Below are 18,529 nucleotides of genomic sequence, written 5' to 3' on the forward strand. Positions count from 1 at the left end.
GGAGATTGTTATGGCCATCATTTTGTGTGACTCCTGTGAAAATTAGTAGAGCAGTTGCATTGCATATTTTTTACTAAATGTTTTAAATAGTTTTTGTGTTGGCTTGCACAAGTGCAAGTTCAGCATATTGGTTTACTGGGTGGGGAGGCATTTATGCAAGTTAAACAAAAGATAGTTATGTTTTTAGACAAGATAATGAGAGCGATAAATGCATTTGAATTTTCAGTAATCCATGGCAGTAAGTCTTTGAAGGATTAAGCATAATACAGGTCCACATCATTTATCATAGCAGGTTTACTGTTTTCCACTACTGCAGTCAAAAAACAAACAATTCTGCTAATATGTGGCTATTACGCTGTCGAACTGACTGTTAAGGTCTGTGAAATTAAAATAAATAAAGTGAAATTTCAGAACTTGCCTGTTACTTGATTTGCATAGACAGTTCTCAATGTAATAGGTGGAATCAGGAGATTTGACAACCAAAAACAAAGCACCAATTCAAAACCTGACTGTTGTCTTTACTGTCCCATTTTTATACCTGCAGGTCTTTGCTCTTGTGCAGTCTGTGCTGCTTTGATAATAAAATACTACTTCAGAATCTCATTAAGTATCTTCATTTTTCATGTCTTGGTTTTTAAGCGTTTGCTAGCTGCACGGCTACAGACACTATGCCTTTTCTTAAATTATGTTTGCTAAAAAAGAATTTCAACACGTCAGTTGCTTAAGGCTATCTAGAAGACATGCTACACCATTAGATAATATGAGAGTGAATGATTAGTAAATTCCAAACTAACTATATAATGTTCCTTTACTTAGTTTAGTTCCAACATGAACATCTCAGTTCTAAATGCAACTGTTTTACCCATTTATTTGTCTTCTTCTTTAAATGGCTCCAGTGGCCAAGTTCATTGAAATAATTTTTAAACATTCCTAACCATACATTTCTGTTTTACATTAGATAAAAATTACACACACACACACACACACACACACATATATATATATGTATGTATATATATTCTACAGGAAAAAAGTAGAGACCAATATTCTAGATTCCTTTACTTTTGCCCCAGATGCTCCTTACAGACAACCATTAAATGGGAGTAGTGCTTATTAATTATGATTTGCAATATGGATTTCATGAGGAACCAGTTTAGTTTCTTTATGTTTTCCTATATTTATAATAATGTACAGAGCCATATCTATGGCATTTGCAACTTTGGGAAGTCTCCAGCCTGGCACCCTCTTTCAATTTAAAATTAAGGGGAAAAAAAGTCTTCCAAAGTTTGAACTGCAATAAGGAGCTTATATAAGTGCCATAGTACATTTAAACTACTAATCAACTTAATTTTAGCAGCTGTGATATCAGCCAAAGCTGCTGAAATGAATGTTGGCACTTTGCTCACACCCAGTCAGCAGCTCTTCAGCAGTGCCTTTTGTGACGGTTCACAGTTTGCACTTTGGGCAGGCACTCCAAACACCTCACCCTAGTTGCAGTGCTGATATTCTTCGATATATACGCATTCACAGGTTAAAGCAATGCTGTGGCAACAGTTTAAACAGCTACACAAAAACAGTTATCTTGACAATGCTGTCTGGTCTCTGCTTAATATATCTGGCCTCTGACTGTTATTATTTTGTTTGAAGTAATGTTGGTTACTTGATTTTAGCTAGCCAAGTATATGACTGTGCAATGACAGAGACAGTGCAGCACTCCACTGCTCATGCATTTTGGTTTAATTTTTGAATTTATTTTATTTATTTACAATAACAGAAATGCATACATATATACACTCTATTTAAAGGTTGCCTAAGCATAACTTCTAATGACACTTTGCAGTATAAAACTGAATAGGTACAAATTTGTGAACCAACTGTTCCAAGTAGCTCTTGTGCTAACTTAATCTATTTCCATTTGCATACTGTTCAACTCTCTTAATAGTTGCTTAACCCACAAAAGCACCACATGCATGGATAAGCAATAATTACACAAACAAAATACACACAAACATTTGTCAAAAATATGAGGTAAAACTATAAATGTCAATAACAACTTATCAGTGTCAGATGTTGGTTTGCATTGAAGCTAAACTGAAGCAACAGTGGTTTAAACTTTGCTGTCCTGCCCTTGCACTCACAAATATTCCCTAAAATCATGTATGTAATCATGTAAAAACAACGTGCCTATGTTAATCTCTTACTTTTTACTGTTGTATTCCACTGTGCCTCGCTGCAAATATTTACAACTGAATGAACTGTGTCACCATCAATCTGCTCTTAGCATATACTTATTATGCAGGAAAGCATGACTTACTTGTTGTGTCTTTCGGCTTTTCCTGGTTAGGGGTCGCCACAGCGGAACTCCAGTCCACTAATGATTGGCAGTAGATTTTTACATGCCGAGTTGACAGCTCTGACGCGCAACCTTCAAAGAAGGTACGCCCATTCACGCATGTCTCCACACAGAAGCTCTAGCTGAGAATCGAACAGGACAACGTCTTACAGTGAGGCGACAATGCTACAGCAACACCACCACCGCAGTAGGAAAGCATGACTTACTATATTGTATAAAATACTTCATCCATCAATACTCTGAAAATGCATACAACAGAAGAGTAACTAGGGTGGGGCAAAGGGGGTACAAGGTAATAAGGGCTGCAACTAGCAGTTGCTGATGGTACTGCAGAAATGAATGCTGATATTATATTTGTGGTCAGGACTGAAGTACTTCCTATATGTGGTATTATAACTGTTGCAAACAGTTTCCAACAGTTTAAAGTTGAAGGCTTTTTTTTTTTTTTTGAACAGAAGAAATTTTTTTTTTGTCTTCAACTTTGAGTTGGAGATGTACCAGGGACCTGTACTGTCACTAAATAAGCTAGCCACGGCTCTGGCATAAACAGTATAGCAGCTGATCATACAACTCAAATCAGCTTATAACATTTGTAAAATTAACTGAAAAAAAAAGCTATGCAATGTTTCCAGAACAAAAGAATTTTAACTGGAAAGTAAAGAAATGGTTCATTCACTGAGTGCACACAAACTGTCAAACCACTGTTTACCTAGAATGGAACAATGCTTGTAATGACATGCAAATAAAAACTGTAATTTCTATGTGAATTATGATAACCCGTTTATGCCTAGCTTCAGTAGATGTGAGTATGAAATCTGCATAAAGTAAGCAAAAGATATGGCCTGCCAAACATAAAGCCTGCGTAACAACAACCTGAATGAACTTAATGATTGTTGCATTGACTTCTAGTTGTTACCTGCATCACACTTTGCATTTTACTGAATAATTTGTTTAACCACTACTGCTGTAGTCCATGTCTAATGTTAATGACAGCCATTATTAGACATTGACAAATGCTTGGTTTTAACTATATACATCTCAAATCCCACATTTCTCAAACAGAATGTCCCAGATTTTGCCTCTTATTTTCGTTCTTTATCTCATTTTGTTCTATTTTATGGGAACTTAAAGGAGATTACAATCAGTCAATAAAAACACATTAAAGTTTCAGCCTTCTTATTTGTTCAGAAAATATACATTAATGTAAAATGTGTTGTTCTATTAGCTTAGTGAATTAGAGTAATATTTAAAAACTCTCCTTGATTTTGTGGCTTTATCTCCCCCACATTATTTTTAGCTTTGTGCAGAACGCTGTGGCAAATACACTGAGTGCGACGTTTTACTATAATGTAGTGTAGGACTGCCCAGGGCTTGTATTACTTTATTCAGTCCTGAGCCTCAGGATGATAATTAACCCCCTTGCTTCATAAAGTCTTTTAAACCATAGAATGAAGCCCCCCAATCCTATATTTACAGCACACCTCGTATGATTTTCAATATCACATAAACAATATAAATTATAAAAAAAACGAAAAATAAAAGACATTTAACAGATGGTGATAGTCGGTACACTTTTGTCAGTTGGCCAATAGTCTCTTTTCAGGGGAGACCCTAGCTGGTACTCATGCTGACTGAGAAATTTGGCCAGGGCACCAGGGAACTTCCCTTACTCTTTGCAATAGGTGCTATGGGATCTTTTACATCTACATGAGCTACCAAAAACTCAGGAACATGGAGCCTCAGTTTAACATCTCTGCCAAAGGATGGAATGTCTCATCTGAAGGAGTTATCAAAAGTGTTTCTGGTAGTACTAAATGTACACTGCAAACTTACAAAAGAACAGTGAAATTCACTTGTCAGAGAATATCAGTATTATAATAGGTCAAGCAACATATTACATTTCTGTGAACATGCAAGATAGATCAAGGGAACCAGTGAGTGAATGGCTTTCCAGTGATGTATGACAAGGTTGGATAGCATACTTCTGTTTAGTAATACTGCACAATAAGTACAAATTATGAGTATCATATTTTCACAAAGATTCAAAATAGCAACTTTAACCTAGAAAACTATGCATGTTAGATAACAATAATGAGTGACAAAACTGTACCCAAATCCTGCATACAAGCAGTTTGCCTGTGGGCCACATGGCTTTCATAAAATGAATGCAGTTATAAAAATACAGCCAATACTCATTACTGCCATATCAAACAAACATTTGTATCTGCCGATACCTTTAAACTGTCCACTGTGTTTTAGCATTAATGTTAACTAACTCTTGCGGCTTGCATATCTCACCCCAACATAACAGTATCATACTTCATTTCTGAATAATTGATATAAATGTGGAAAATGTCATATTTTCAAAATTATTTGCAAGCAATGCTTAATAACTCCAGCTTTGTACATCTCATACTGTTTCACTATACATACCTAAAATCATATCAGTTTTTATAGAGTATCATGTTCCCTCGGGTGCAAACTATCATTCATGAGATAGCCTCAATATCAACATATTGCTAGTATTAGAACAATGTACCTCAAATGAATACTGATATTCATGCTTGTCTTATCAAAGTATGCGTATTATTATTTTTGTTCCAACATCCACTGCTTGCACACACACCCCCAGCATGACAATATCACATTACATTTTTGCTTTGCTACTGTAGACAAATATTTCACATGTGTATAGCTTCTTGCAAATAATCTTCATTAACTCAAGCTTTGTACATATCACAATATTATTTTTACTAAGGGTACTTGCCATATCCTGTCAGGGTGCAGATACCATCTTGCTTCCAAACTTACACCCTGATTTTCATGAGATATAAAGCAAAAACATATATTCATGTTTTTGCTGTGTTTCTCCTCCCAAATGTGGTTACTATCATTTTTTTTCTAACACCTATTGCTTACATAGACCTTGCCTAACATTACAGTATCAGACTCCCAATTTTGATTTAATATAAACATGAAATATTTCACAGTTTTTATAACATTATACAAAAAATACTTAAATATCTCAAGCCCTGTACATCACAAACTAGTCCACCTATCTGGTTAATAAATAAAATTAATTAATGGAACCAAAAATAACTCTAAAATAATATATTTGTTGCTGTCAGATGCATGGACAGCAACTCACTGCAACCCTTTGCACCAGCACATCGGCACACACCCTCACTAAAATACATCTGCCAATTACAGGCACTTTATTGACTGTGTGCATATAAGATGTCTATGACCAAACGAATGATACAAAAATAATGGCTACAATAATATATTTCAGTGTGTTGCTGTCATACAAATGAACTTCAAACTTCTGCACCCTCCCTGTTTGCACACATGCTCATCAATTGTAGCCACTTCACTATGTTTAACTCAGATGTCTGACTATGACAAATGATTGAATAAATACATAAATAGTAGACACACTAATCTCTCTGCCATCTTGTTGCGATCATACAGCGCAACACAATACAACTTTCTTACAAATACATATCTATATATATATATATATATATATATATATATATATATATATATACACACACACACACACACACATAAACACACACTAACTACATCCTCTTTACTGACTGCTTAACCTTACATATCTGACTGTAATCAAATGAATGAATAGAAACATAACAGCCACAGTGAAATATTTGAGCTCATTGTTGACAGATGCATACAATTCAACCCATTATAACCACCCCTGTACATAAGCATGCGCACAACAATTATAACCATTGACAGTATATCTGAAATGTTTTACTGTAATTAAATGAATAAATATGCAAAGGATAGTCAGCATAATCTACTCCAGTGCACTGTTCTCAGATGTATACAAAGAAACCAAACACAAAAAACACAAGACATGTCCACCAAGTACAGACTAACTGTGTACACCTCAAATGTCTTATCAAATATTCATAAATAATAGCCACAACAATATGTTTTAGCTGCTGTAAGACACAGAGTGCAATCTACTCAGTCCCCCACACAACTGTATTCCTGAGACGGTCTAACAAAATGCACACACACACACACACACACACACACACACACACACACACACACACACACACACACACACACCAGCGCATAATTTCAGCACCCACACTACACACTTACTGCTTCAAAGACAATAATTCTTCTCCTGAACTACAAGTGCAAATATAATCACTTGGACCTCATTAGTAGTGCTGTTGGGCTATCCTCTGTGTCACAGTCCTGCAGAAATGTTCAATTCCTCTATGAAACCAATCACATGAAGACAAGTGCACAGGTCTTTTAGCAGTCCAGTAGTCACCACGGAGTGTTTGCTCACAATGCAGAACCAATGCTCCAGGGAGGCTACTTACTACACACGTGGACAGACCTTCTTGAAGGCACTTAAATTCTTACCTCTCTGCTGTAGCTTCACAGGAGCATTAGCATACTAATTTGAAACAGAGGTGTGATCAGTTGACATTTGCTATAACATTAAATGAAAGGCATAAAAAGAATAAGAATGCCACAGCACTTATATGCCCCAGTGATTTTTTTTTTAATTTCAATTATATAAATAATGTACATTTAATTTCATTACTGAGAGAGCCTTGAGGAATGGATTAACATTAAAGTGTTTTACTGTGGGGTACTTCTACCTGTGAATGCAGGAGTTACAACAGAAAATAATGGATATCATTTAAACTTAGTTTTTCTAAATATTTTTAAATCTAAGCATCCTCTTTTTTTCTATACAACTACACAGCATTTTAAGTTACAGGTATAGATTAGTTTGCAGTCTTATAGCTGCAATGCTTAATGTTTGTGATCAATGTAAACTGTTGACGGGCATACTCACCTCTGGAGTCAAGGGAACATCCCTGTTCAGATGAGTATGCTCTTCCAGGATAACTGGCAACTTAGATTTCCTACCAACTATGTTCATGTATTAAGCAAAGAGTTAAGGTAGACAGTGTGATTCTGTAGTTATTTTGGCCTTAGTTATCTGCAAGGGGGTATTGCAGCTGTGATGGAGTATATATTTTCAAGTGTAGTGTTTACCATAACCATTAATGTTAGACTTAGGCTTTTTATTTTAGTGTGGTTTCCATTTAGTGACTACATGCCCTGGTAGGTTTAGAATGGATGGGCTACTGTTCTTTTCATTTTGAAGAAGGTCTAACCATTGAAGATACAAGCAGAGTGGAGATAAATGTTTGATGGTGAAGGCACAGAGGTGATAAAAAATTATATTTCATCTCAAACACATGTTCATCATTCCCCTATACCTATTTCTAATTTTAGGCAGTGTTTGTATACTGTACATATAAACTCAAACACACAAGAATACATATGTATACAAAATACATACACAATAAAAGACCAAAAAATAGCTACAAGATACAACAGGAATAAAAACAGCAGTCAACATATGCTCATCATCTCAAAAGTAATCAGTCTAAACAGTCAGTTCATGCCTCCATTTCTTTTGTGAAACGCATTAATTATGTGAAAAAAAAGAACTCTATCTCACTCACCTTGTATTGCCTTCAGATCCACTATTGGCTTTCCAATGTTTCTGCTGCTCAGCCTGAGGAGACAGACACTGCTCAGTATTAGGTGCAGGTTTTGATGTACATGTGCTGTCCGGTGTATTGGGTAGGCTGCCTAAATGGTTCTGTAGGTCCTGCGGGAGAGAAGGCAGCAGGTTTTGCTGTTCATTTAGCAACTGCTTTGGAACTTCTTTCTTCTCCAGCTGTGGTTCTTGTCCACTCACAGAGGTGACAGGTAGTGCATCAGGTATACGAAGTGCTGCAGGCTCTGGTTGCTTATCTGCTTCTTTACTTACTTTCGAGTGCTCAGAGGTAGTTACTTTGCTAGCTGTACGATCCTTTGAGGCTTTTGATCGAGATGAAGATGACTGTGATGGTGACTGGGAAGTGGTTTTTGAAGAAGTTGTTTTCTTTGGATGTGAGGAAGTGGCTGTAAAAGTTATCAGAAGGATACAGTTAAACAACTCAGCCAATGGCATACTATCTGGAATATGCATGCTGATGAATATTACTGCATATGTAAATCAGAAACTACAGATCAGAACAGCAGAGCATGCTACAACCAAAGTGATCTTGAAATGCACTTTAATTTCAAAAGAATCACAATAAAAATATACATCTAACAGAGCCCACCTCTCCAAGAATACAGATTTAAACTAAAAACTGACAGGAATAAAATATTATAAATGCATTTGTTTACTAAAATAATGGATTGTTAACTTTCTACGTGTACTCTTTTTATAGTTTGCTGCAGCCCTGATGAATAATAGTTCCATGCATATGATCAAGAACCACGCATGCAAAAAATCAATATATTGCAAATAATGTCAAAGAAAATCATACCTAAAAAGAACTCTACTTACTACTGCTTTCTGTGCATGCAACTCTCTTCCATCTCAAATATGTACCGGTAGCATTTACCCCAGTACCTATCAGATCCTCAATCATATGCCAAAATACACAATCATATGCCAAAATACAGTTCTGTGAAACATTATTCAGCAAGTCTGTTTAGTTAAAACACTTTCTGCAGGGTGAACCCCTACTCCCTTTGCATGCACAGACCTCCCAGGCTCTTCCCTATGAAATACAACTACTCCAGGGACAGGCAAACTTATGTGAGCAAAGTGCCAAAAATAAAAATATAACAGAATGGACAAACACCCGGCACCAGCCTTTAAAAACAAGAAAAAGGCTGAAATCCACTGTGTCGTTCCTTCAGACCAAAACTTTATTATACACAACACGAGCACTTCCAACTGCTCACATTCAGACTTCTTCAGACTTTGCCAAAAATCAGAACTTCTTCTCTTGTAAGATGTTAAAGTACAAAACAGACAACTTGTTAGGCTGCTATGTAAGTTACTTTGATATGTACATATATTTTAAATAAACTTACTTTATTTGCCATTAATTACAGATGTTAAAGTTTACACAATAATGATGTCAGAAATGCTAAATAAAATAAATAAATGTAAGGTTGCAATACCACTAGTACCAGAGTTCACTCATCTCTGACCTACTCTAATGTCACAATACCTTGGCGTAGGTTATATTTTACAAAGGTGGATTTTAATGATCAGACAATATGGCATACACGACTATAAGAAACTATTTTATCAATTTGTGCTTCAATCATTCTTCATGCTGTTATAACCACCAAGTTAACAAAAAGAAGCTGGCTATGTCACAGTACTTTATGTTTTATTTAGTACTTATTTAGACATCACATGCAACAGGAAGAGAATAACTCCAGGACCACAGTTTAGAGTTTGTCTAGGTGATATCTACATTTACCTACATATTAATTATGTCATATATGTGATGGTCTGAGTACTGATTCTGGAATTTTCTCCAAAATCAGTTAAAAAGCAAGATACTTTAAAGGGGCTTTCCTCATATGGATTAGCCTTTAAAACTAACATCCCTTTCAACAGGGTTGAATTATGGCTTAACCCAGTCAACAAAAAGCAAATTAAATAAATAATAAAAACAAAAAGACGAAAAAACACTGTAAACCAAGTAACTTGAACAAAAAACGAATTCAGCTTCAACCCAACAGCCAATTATGAGACTCCACAAGTTGTTTTTAGCGCTTTCATTCACGTTTAATATTCTGTGAACTTCCTCAGAAACAACTTCTCCATCCATACAACTGTTTAAATAACACATCAATCACATATGATGTACATAATTGATTGATTTAAATAATTAATCAAGACTTAAAGATATACATTTTAACAAATATAAAACTATGGAACAAAGGTGAAATAGACTCTTTTAGACATCATAAAATAAATATATAATGTATATGTGTGTGTATAAGTACTTTAAAATGTGTATTAATAATGTAGTTTATGAATTCATTTCCAAAAAACATCTCATATTTATAGTTTCGTTGAGACCTGGAAATCTATCAGCTCCTAAAAATATTTGCCAAAAAGACTCTTTACATTCCAATAAAAGTTTAAAATTTCCACCAAAAATTTCACTGTTGACACTATCTAAAACAGCAAATGTAAACTTTTTAAATTCATTACAGCTGATAGAATGCCTTGCTAAGGCATTGTTTGAAACTTTTTTTCTAATAGCCAAAATGTGTTCACTGATTCTGATTTTTAAAGTTCTTGTAGTCATACCAACATAATAACTTGGGCATGTTTGGCACTGAGCTAAATATACAACCATAGTGCTATGACATGTAAAATAATGTTTTAACCAATAGGTGGTGCGTAAATGTTGAAAATACACAAAAGATGAATTGATAATATATCTACACTGTTTACAACAGTGACAAGAAAAAGTACCTGTGGTGTGGATGGCACCCACTCTACTAGTGATACATGTATTCTCCTTTTTCTCAAGTAAACTTTTAAGGTTGACTACCCTTTTGAAAGTGAATTTTGGTTTAATACCTATAGTATTCACTAGGTCTTGATTGCCCAAAATTATCTTCCAATTACTAACTATAATGTCTTTAATCAGCCACATCTCATTACTAATAGGTAACAAAAAGGAACTATTAAGTTCCTTGTTGTCCTTGGTTGTTGTATTTGTCAATAGTGACCCTACTGTTAAAATGGGCCTTGCTGTGGTCTCACGAAGGGCTATTACCTCTTTTTCTATTGTTTTTAACCATGACAGCTGGTAACCTCTGTTGGCAAAAAATCCCCTTAGGATATTTATTTCACTTTAAAAAACTTCATTATCAGATGTTAGCCTACTTAGGCGAATGTATTGACCTTTTATAACTCATTTTTTTCATGTGGTAAGGATGTATACTATTTTTATGTAGATACTGATTCGCAAATGTGGGTTTCCTGTATATAGTACTTGAAAACTTTTTAAACTCACTATCGTAACTTAAATGCAAATCTAGAAAATTGATGTTGGTTCCAAATTCACCAACAGAGAATATTAAACAATTTGTAGTGTTATTAAAATAATGAACAAACTCATGAAATTCCTGTAAAGTACCATTCCATAAGAAAAACAGATCATCTATGTATCAAGTGTAATAAATAATCTTGTTTCTATAAGTACAATTCACTAAAAAAGTATTTTCCCATTGTGCCATGGTCAAATTGGCATAAGCTGGAGCTACTCGTGCCCCCATGGCAACACCGGAAATCTGTCTATAAAATTTGTCATTAAATTTGAAGAAATTATTATCCAATACACATTCCATAAGACAACAAATAGTGTTGACTCTATTACTACTGAAACTTGTATTGGCAATCAAATATTGTCTTAAGTATTCAATACCAAATTCATGATCAATGCTTGTGTACAAAGACTGTACATCCAATGAAGCTAGAAAAAATTCTGACACCGAAAGTTGTAATTCTTTAAGCTGTTCCAATAGGTGCCAAGAATCTTTCAAATAATGTTTTGAACACTGTACAACTGGATTCAAAATATAATCCAGCCAGATAGAAATGTTCTCTGTCTTGTATTTAAATGCTGAAATGATTGGCCTGAAAGGTGGATTAACCAGATCTTTCTGTAATTTTGGGATACCAAACATGGTTCCCATCTTGGGAAATTCAACCAGTAAAGAATTATAAGTAGCACAATCTATTTCATCTTGACTAAACATATCAAATAAAGTAGTGTCTAGTGTCAGAAAACTTTTTTGTATCTGTTTAGTATCTACTTCTTGATAAACTTGTTTATCTTCTAATAAAGCTTCCATAGATGTTATGTACTGTGAATTTTCCATAATAACTATTTTACCCCCCTTATCTGCCTTCATAATTCTTATTTCCATGTTGTCTCTTAAATCTTTCATAGCTAATAACTCTAACTCACTTAAATTGTTGTTGATGTTAGAAGTGTTGACATTCCTCATAGCTTCTTCACATATATTTTGAAAAACCTGAAGTGTGCCAACTAACGGGGGGTTGAAAGTACTAGCTTTCTTGGGACCTTCATATGTAGAAACTATCCCAATGTCTTTCATAATATATTTCAGATTTAACTTCCTAAGAGTTAATCTGAAATCAATAATAGTTTTAGTTTTGTTAAAGTGGTTCGAAGGAATAAAAGACAAACCTTTCTGTAAGAGACTGATAGTCTCTCTAGAAATTTCTGTACTAGACAGGTTATGTATCTGTATTTCAAACTGATTAGAATTGATTCCCTCTACCATCTCTTTCTGTTTCTCAACCTGCCCTTGGGTTTGTTCTGAACCACTTTGGACCATGTCGGCCCCCGTTTGTTTCCCTGTTTGTCGACTAAAAAAGGACCTCCATTGGATCCACCATCACCACAACTATTGTCCACATTAACATTATTATTGTTATTACAAACTTCATTATTTTCATTGTTAGATACATTGGTACCATGAACATGATTGTCACACTTATTCACAACGGAGGCTGAAATATTAGTTGCCCCACCATTGTTGATAGACCTGTTGTTAGAACCAGACAAGTTTCTTTTTTCACTTGATCCTGCAATATATTTATCACTATTACTAGTGCCACGTTTGTAGTCTGTGCCATAGTTCAAGCCCAAAATATAAGCATTTTTATTAGCGTAAGCTGTTATATCTCTCTTCAATTTCTTTTGCTTCCTTAAAATGATCGTTGCTCTCTGTCTATCAGCTCTAGCAGTGATACTAGAGTATAAATTTGTAAGAGCAGAAAAACAAGCAAAGTTCTTTATTTTTGAGTCTAACTCAGTCATTTGTGCTTTTAAAGTTTGTAATTGCTTCATGTAATGATTTATCAAAGCCACCATCAATCTTATTCCAAAGTCATTAAATAACTCAGTCAATTCTTCATAAAATATGTCCCCAAAAACTACAGAGTTTGGAAATTTGGTATAGCGAAGACCTTGTGGAACGCATTTACGTTTTACGCATTCAGAAAGGTAACAAATTTCCAAATCTAAATTCATATGTTTGAAAGTCAATTTTTTGAGCTCATAAATACTTTGTTTGCAGCTTTTTTGATTCTGAAATTCAGAATCAGCAACATTACTTACTTCGTCAGCAATTTCTATGTCCTGAATGTTCTGAAAAGGGTTCTCTGTATCTTTAGCGATGTATTCCATCACACTACTCGGACCCACGAAAGGAACGTCTGGCGACTCACTAACACTTCCGTTATCCTGTGCCAAATGACCTCGATTACGAGTGTTCACGTTGTGACTTCCCTCACCAAGTAAGGAAATACCTGGTTTAGAAGCGTTCTCAATACCCTTCTGTATAGCTGTTGTAATCACGCTTGTCAAATGCTCAGAAAATTGAGCAAACCCCTCAGGAACTGGATGGGTGGATAAATCCATCAGCGGGTCTTGTGACATAACTGTAGCCAAGAGTAAAAAACTGAAAACGTATGGAAAGCCCAAAAAGACGAAAAAACACTGTAAACCAAGTAACTTGAACAAAAAACGAATTCAGCTTCAACCCAACAGCCAATTATGAGACTCCACAAGTTATTTTTAGCGCTTTCATTCACGTTTAATATTCTGTGAACTTCCTCAGAAACAACTTCTCCATCCATACAACTGTTTAAATAACACACCAATCACATATGATTTACATAATTGATTGATTTAAATAATTAATCAAGACTTAAAGACATACATTTTAACAAATATAAAACTATGGAACAAAGATGAAATAGACTCTTTTAGACATCATAAAATAAATATATATGTATATGTGTGTGTATGAGTACTTTAAAATGTGTATTAATAATGTAGTTTATGAATTCATTTCCAAAAAACATCTCATATTTATAGTTTCGTTGAGACCTGGAAATCTATCAGCTCCTAAAAATATTTGCCAAAAAGACTCTTTACATTCCAATAAAAGTTTAAAATTTCCACCAAAAATTTCACTGTTGACACTATCTAAAACAGCAAATGTAAACTTTTTAAATTCATTACAGCTGATAGAATGCCTTGCTAAGGCATTGTTTGAATCTTTTTTTCTAATAGCCAAAATGTGTTCACTGATTCTGATTTTTAAAGTTCTTGTAGTCATACCAACATAATAACTTGGGCATGTTTGGCACTGAGCTAAATATACAACCATAGTGCTATGACATGTAAAATAATGTTTTAACCAATAGGTGGTGCGTAAATGTTGAAAATACACAAAAGATGAATTACGCACCACCTATTGGTTAAAACATTATTTTACATGTCATAGCACTATGGTTGTATATTTAGCTCAGTGCCAAACATGCCCAAGTTATTATGTTGGTATGACTACAAGAACTTTAAAAATCAGAATCAGTGAACACATTTTGGCTATTAGAAAAAAAGATTCAAACAATGCCTTAGCAAGGCATTCTATCAGCTGTAATGAATTTAAAAAGTTTACATTTGCTGTTTTAGATAGTGTCAACAGTGAACTTTTTGGTGGAAATTTTAAACTTTTATTGGAATGTAAAGAGTCTTTTTGGCAAATATTTTTAGGAGCTGATAGATTTCCAGGTCTCAACAAAACTATAAATATGAGATGTTTTTTGGAAATGAATTCATAAACTACATTATTAATACACATTTTAAAGTACTTATACACACACATATACATATATATTTATTTTATGATGTCTAAAAGAGTCTATTTCATCTTTGTTCCATAGTTTTATATTTGTTAAAAGTGATATCTTTAAGTCTTGATTAATTATTTAAATAAATCAATTATGTAAATCATATGTGATTGATGTGTTATTTAAACAGCTGTATGGATGGAGAAGTTGTTTCTGAGGAAGTTCACAGAATATTAAACGTGAATGAAAGCGCTAAAAACAACTTGTGGAGTCTCATAATTGGCTGTTGGGTTGAAGCTGAATTCGTTTTTTGTTTAAATAATAAAAACAGTCCCACTGAGAATGTAAAAATGAACAATTTTCATATTGGAGAATTCTCAAGAGACAAATGGCAACAGAACGCAATAACGTAAACTAACAATGTTTATCTGTAAGAACTGACCCATTATATCCTGTCATAGCAGGAGAATGATCAATAAGAAAGATGTCACACAGGTTGACGGCAACCTCTCCTTTGATAACCACATCACCACTGTGCTCAGAAAGTCCTTCTATGTAGCACATCTTATCACAAAAGGTTTCTCATCCAAAAAGAAAGAGGTCATAGTCCACTTTACTCGTCCTTCATTAGACCTATTATTGAATATAACACCCCATTTGGTATGTATCTCGCTAGACATCTACAACAACTGGAAAGGCCACAAAAATACCTAAGATGATCTTAGGCCTCAGACATATGGCCTACACCAACAGACTCAAAAAACTCAAGCTATACTCGGTCTCATATCGCCTACTTAGAGGTGATCTCTGCTTGACCTACAAGTCCATGTTTGACCCAGAGCTGCTAGATATGCTCCACCTAAAGAAATCCCAATCCCTCCGTGCCACATGCTCCAGGGACCTAAACCTTATTACCACCATAAACAGAACATGCTGGAGGGACAGGTTCTTAACTCAGCGACTTCTCATACTCTGGAACAAACTCCCCATTCTGTCCACAAAGTTTTAACAACGTAATTAATACAAGGTTAATATTAAAGAACAAGGACTCATTCAGTGACTTTCTCCTTTACACAAACAGGATGGCCTAATGAACTAGGGCATACTATTTCATTGAACAGTCCTCTCCACAGCCTTCACATTAAATTCATTCTCTAAAAGTAAAATCCAATATACATGCTACCCTCCTTTTCCAATATTCAAAGGAAAGTTGAATCACTCCATCTATGACCTCTTGAATGGAAAACACCCTCTGCATGGAACAGTATAAGCTGGAATACAGGCATCTCTGGGACTGAGTCATAAACATGATCCCCCTTTCAAGGGCACTTACTAGCATAATCAGATTTAATTATCAAAGTTGCAGGTTTGAGTTATTCAGGTATCTTAAACCCAATGATGGTTCCTGATCTGTTTGTCCTTTTTTTGTAAAACACCTTTGTTAGTTAATCACTTAAGACATAAGAAAAAAAGAAGTTATGTACTCACCATAACGTTCCATGTTTGTAGTCCATCTCGGACTTCATTCTTGCATATGGGTTCGGAGCCAATCCTCGACTCAGACTCAGCCGATTACAAAGCTTGAAGTCTCTCAGTTGGCTCGTGGCAAGGTAGTTATCCCATAGTGCACTAGTAGGAATCACCAGATCTTGTTGGTGCTGTCTAAAAAGTGATAGAAGGTATTTCCACAGGGAAAAACAAAGATGAAAGGTCTCCAATCCTAAGAAAGATAGATACTATATTGTCTCCAGATCCTCCAAGGATACATGGATGGGGGTAGGAGGGTGGGTTCGTAAGAATGAAGGGAAAGATGGACTACAAACATGGAACATTATGGTGAGTACATAACTTCTTTATGTTCTGTAGTCCTATCTCGCCTTCATTCTTACATATGGGACAGTGTCCCTAGCACCTTTTTCTCAGGTGGCTCATGGGAATATACTCCTAAGAACTGTGGAACCAAAGGATGCTCTGCCCCTGGAGGCCAAATCCAATGAGTCATGAAAGTATGAGGGGTAGCACAAGTTGGTGCTGCACATATACTGTCCATTGGAATTCTGGCTTGAAAGGCAGCAGATGTGGATATGGATCTGGTAGAATGAGCTTTAATTTTAAATGGGAGTTCTTTGACATTAGAAGAGTAAATAAAAGATATACAATTTGAAATCCAGTTTGATAACGTTATCTTGGATACTGGCATACCTTTTCTTGTCTCCGAAAAAGATACAAACAATTGGAATGATCTCCTAAATTCCTTGGTTCTGTGTAGACAGAAATTTAACTGTCTGTGAACATCACGTTGATGGAACTTATATTCTGCTTTGTTTGAATGATTAGGAAAAAAGACTGGGAAGTTCAATAGTTTGATTCATATTAGATTGAGAACAAACCTTGGGGAGGAAGGACGGATTTCTATGAAGGGAAACTCTGTCTCTTTGATAAATCAAGTAATGAGGTTTGACTGAAAGTGCTCACAACTCTGACACACTTCTGGCGGATGTAATGGCTACTACAAAAATGGTCTTCCATGAAAGGAACTTTAAATCACAAGTATGTGCAGGTTCAAAAGGTGGGGAGGTAAGTTTAGAAAGAACAAAATTTAGATCCCAGGGAGATACAGGTTCTTGAAAGGGAGGTCTTAGCAAGGTAGTGCCTTTTAAAAATGATTTACACAATCTGTGAGCCATAAGATTAAGTTTGTGTTGTCCCAAATGAAAATTGGAGGTAGCTGCTAATTGAACTTTGATTGTAGCAGCAGCTGATCCTTGATGAAAAAGTTTGGTTAGGAATTCCAACACTAAGGGAATGGAGGCTGTGTATGGATCTATGTTTTTTTGCTTGTGCCCAGAGAGAAAATATTTTCTAAGGGTGTGGAGACAGGGATGGAAAGTGCCTGACATATGTGTCAGAAGGTCTGGTACTGGGTCCAGAGTCCATGGATCGTCCAGAAGGTGAGCCCCGAGAAAGGGGAACCAAATCTGAAGAGGCCAGGAAGGAGTGATAAGAATCATTCTGCTTCCCAAGGTCTTTGCTTTCTGGATCACTTTCGATATTAGCAGAAAGGGAGGAAAGGCATTAAGAATTCCCGACGGCCAATTGTGAACTGTGTTTCTCAGTGTCTCCCCCAAGGGGGGGGGGGGGGATAAGGGAGAATTATCTGCTGCATTTGGCGTTCATTGGGCTGGCAAACAGATCGCAGCAAGCCTGTCCCCATTTGCTGAAAATCTGTTCTGGGACTTTCTGATTCAGAGACTACTCTTGAGGCATCAAGATTGCCCTGCTGAACTTGTCGGCCATCACACTGGTTGTCCCCGGGATATGCGTTGCAACAAGAAAGCGTTGGGAAGATATTGCCCATTGCCAAACATGAAGAGCCTCTCGACATAGGGGGTAGGATCTGGTTCCCCCTTGTTGGTTTATATACCATACCAATGACATTGATTGGATTGCTATTGTCCCTGGAGGAAGAAAGTCGTGAAGTGCTTGCAACACTAGTAGCACTGCTCTCATCTCTAGGACACTGATATGCAAGTGAGCCTCGTGTTCTTGCCATGTGCCTTGGACTGTCCTTCCTAGATAATGCCCCCCACCCTATCTGGGAGGCATCTTTTTGGACT

General features: G+C 35.7%; 1 protein-coding gene across 2 annotated transcripts in view; it reads right to left on the reverse strand.

Moving 5' to 3' along the window:
- Positions 1-18,529, reverse strand: part of LOC122792307 (phosphatase and actin regulator 2-like) — a 1,188,181-nt gene that overhangs the window by 182,195 nt on the left and 987,457 nt on the right. For both annotated transcript variants that reach the window (XM_044060086.1, XM_044060087.1), the window contains one exon: positions 7,888-8,332. In XM_044060086.1, the coding sequence (XP_043916021.1) occupies positions 7,888-8,332 (445 nt within the window). The remainder of the gene's footprint in view (positions 1-7,887; positions 8,333-18,529) is intronic.

This window comes from Protopterus annectens, chromosome 1.part2 (genome assembly GCF_019279795.1).
Source record: "Protopterus annectens isolate FY-2018-M chromosome 1.part2, PAN1.0, whole genome shotgun sequence".
NCBI lineage: Eukaryota > Metazoa > Chordata > Ceratodontiformes > Protopteridae > Protopterus > Protopterus annectens.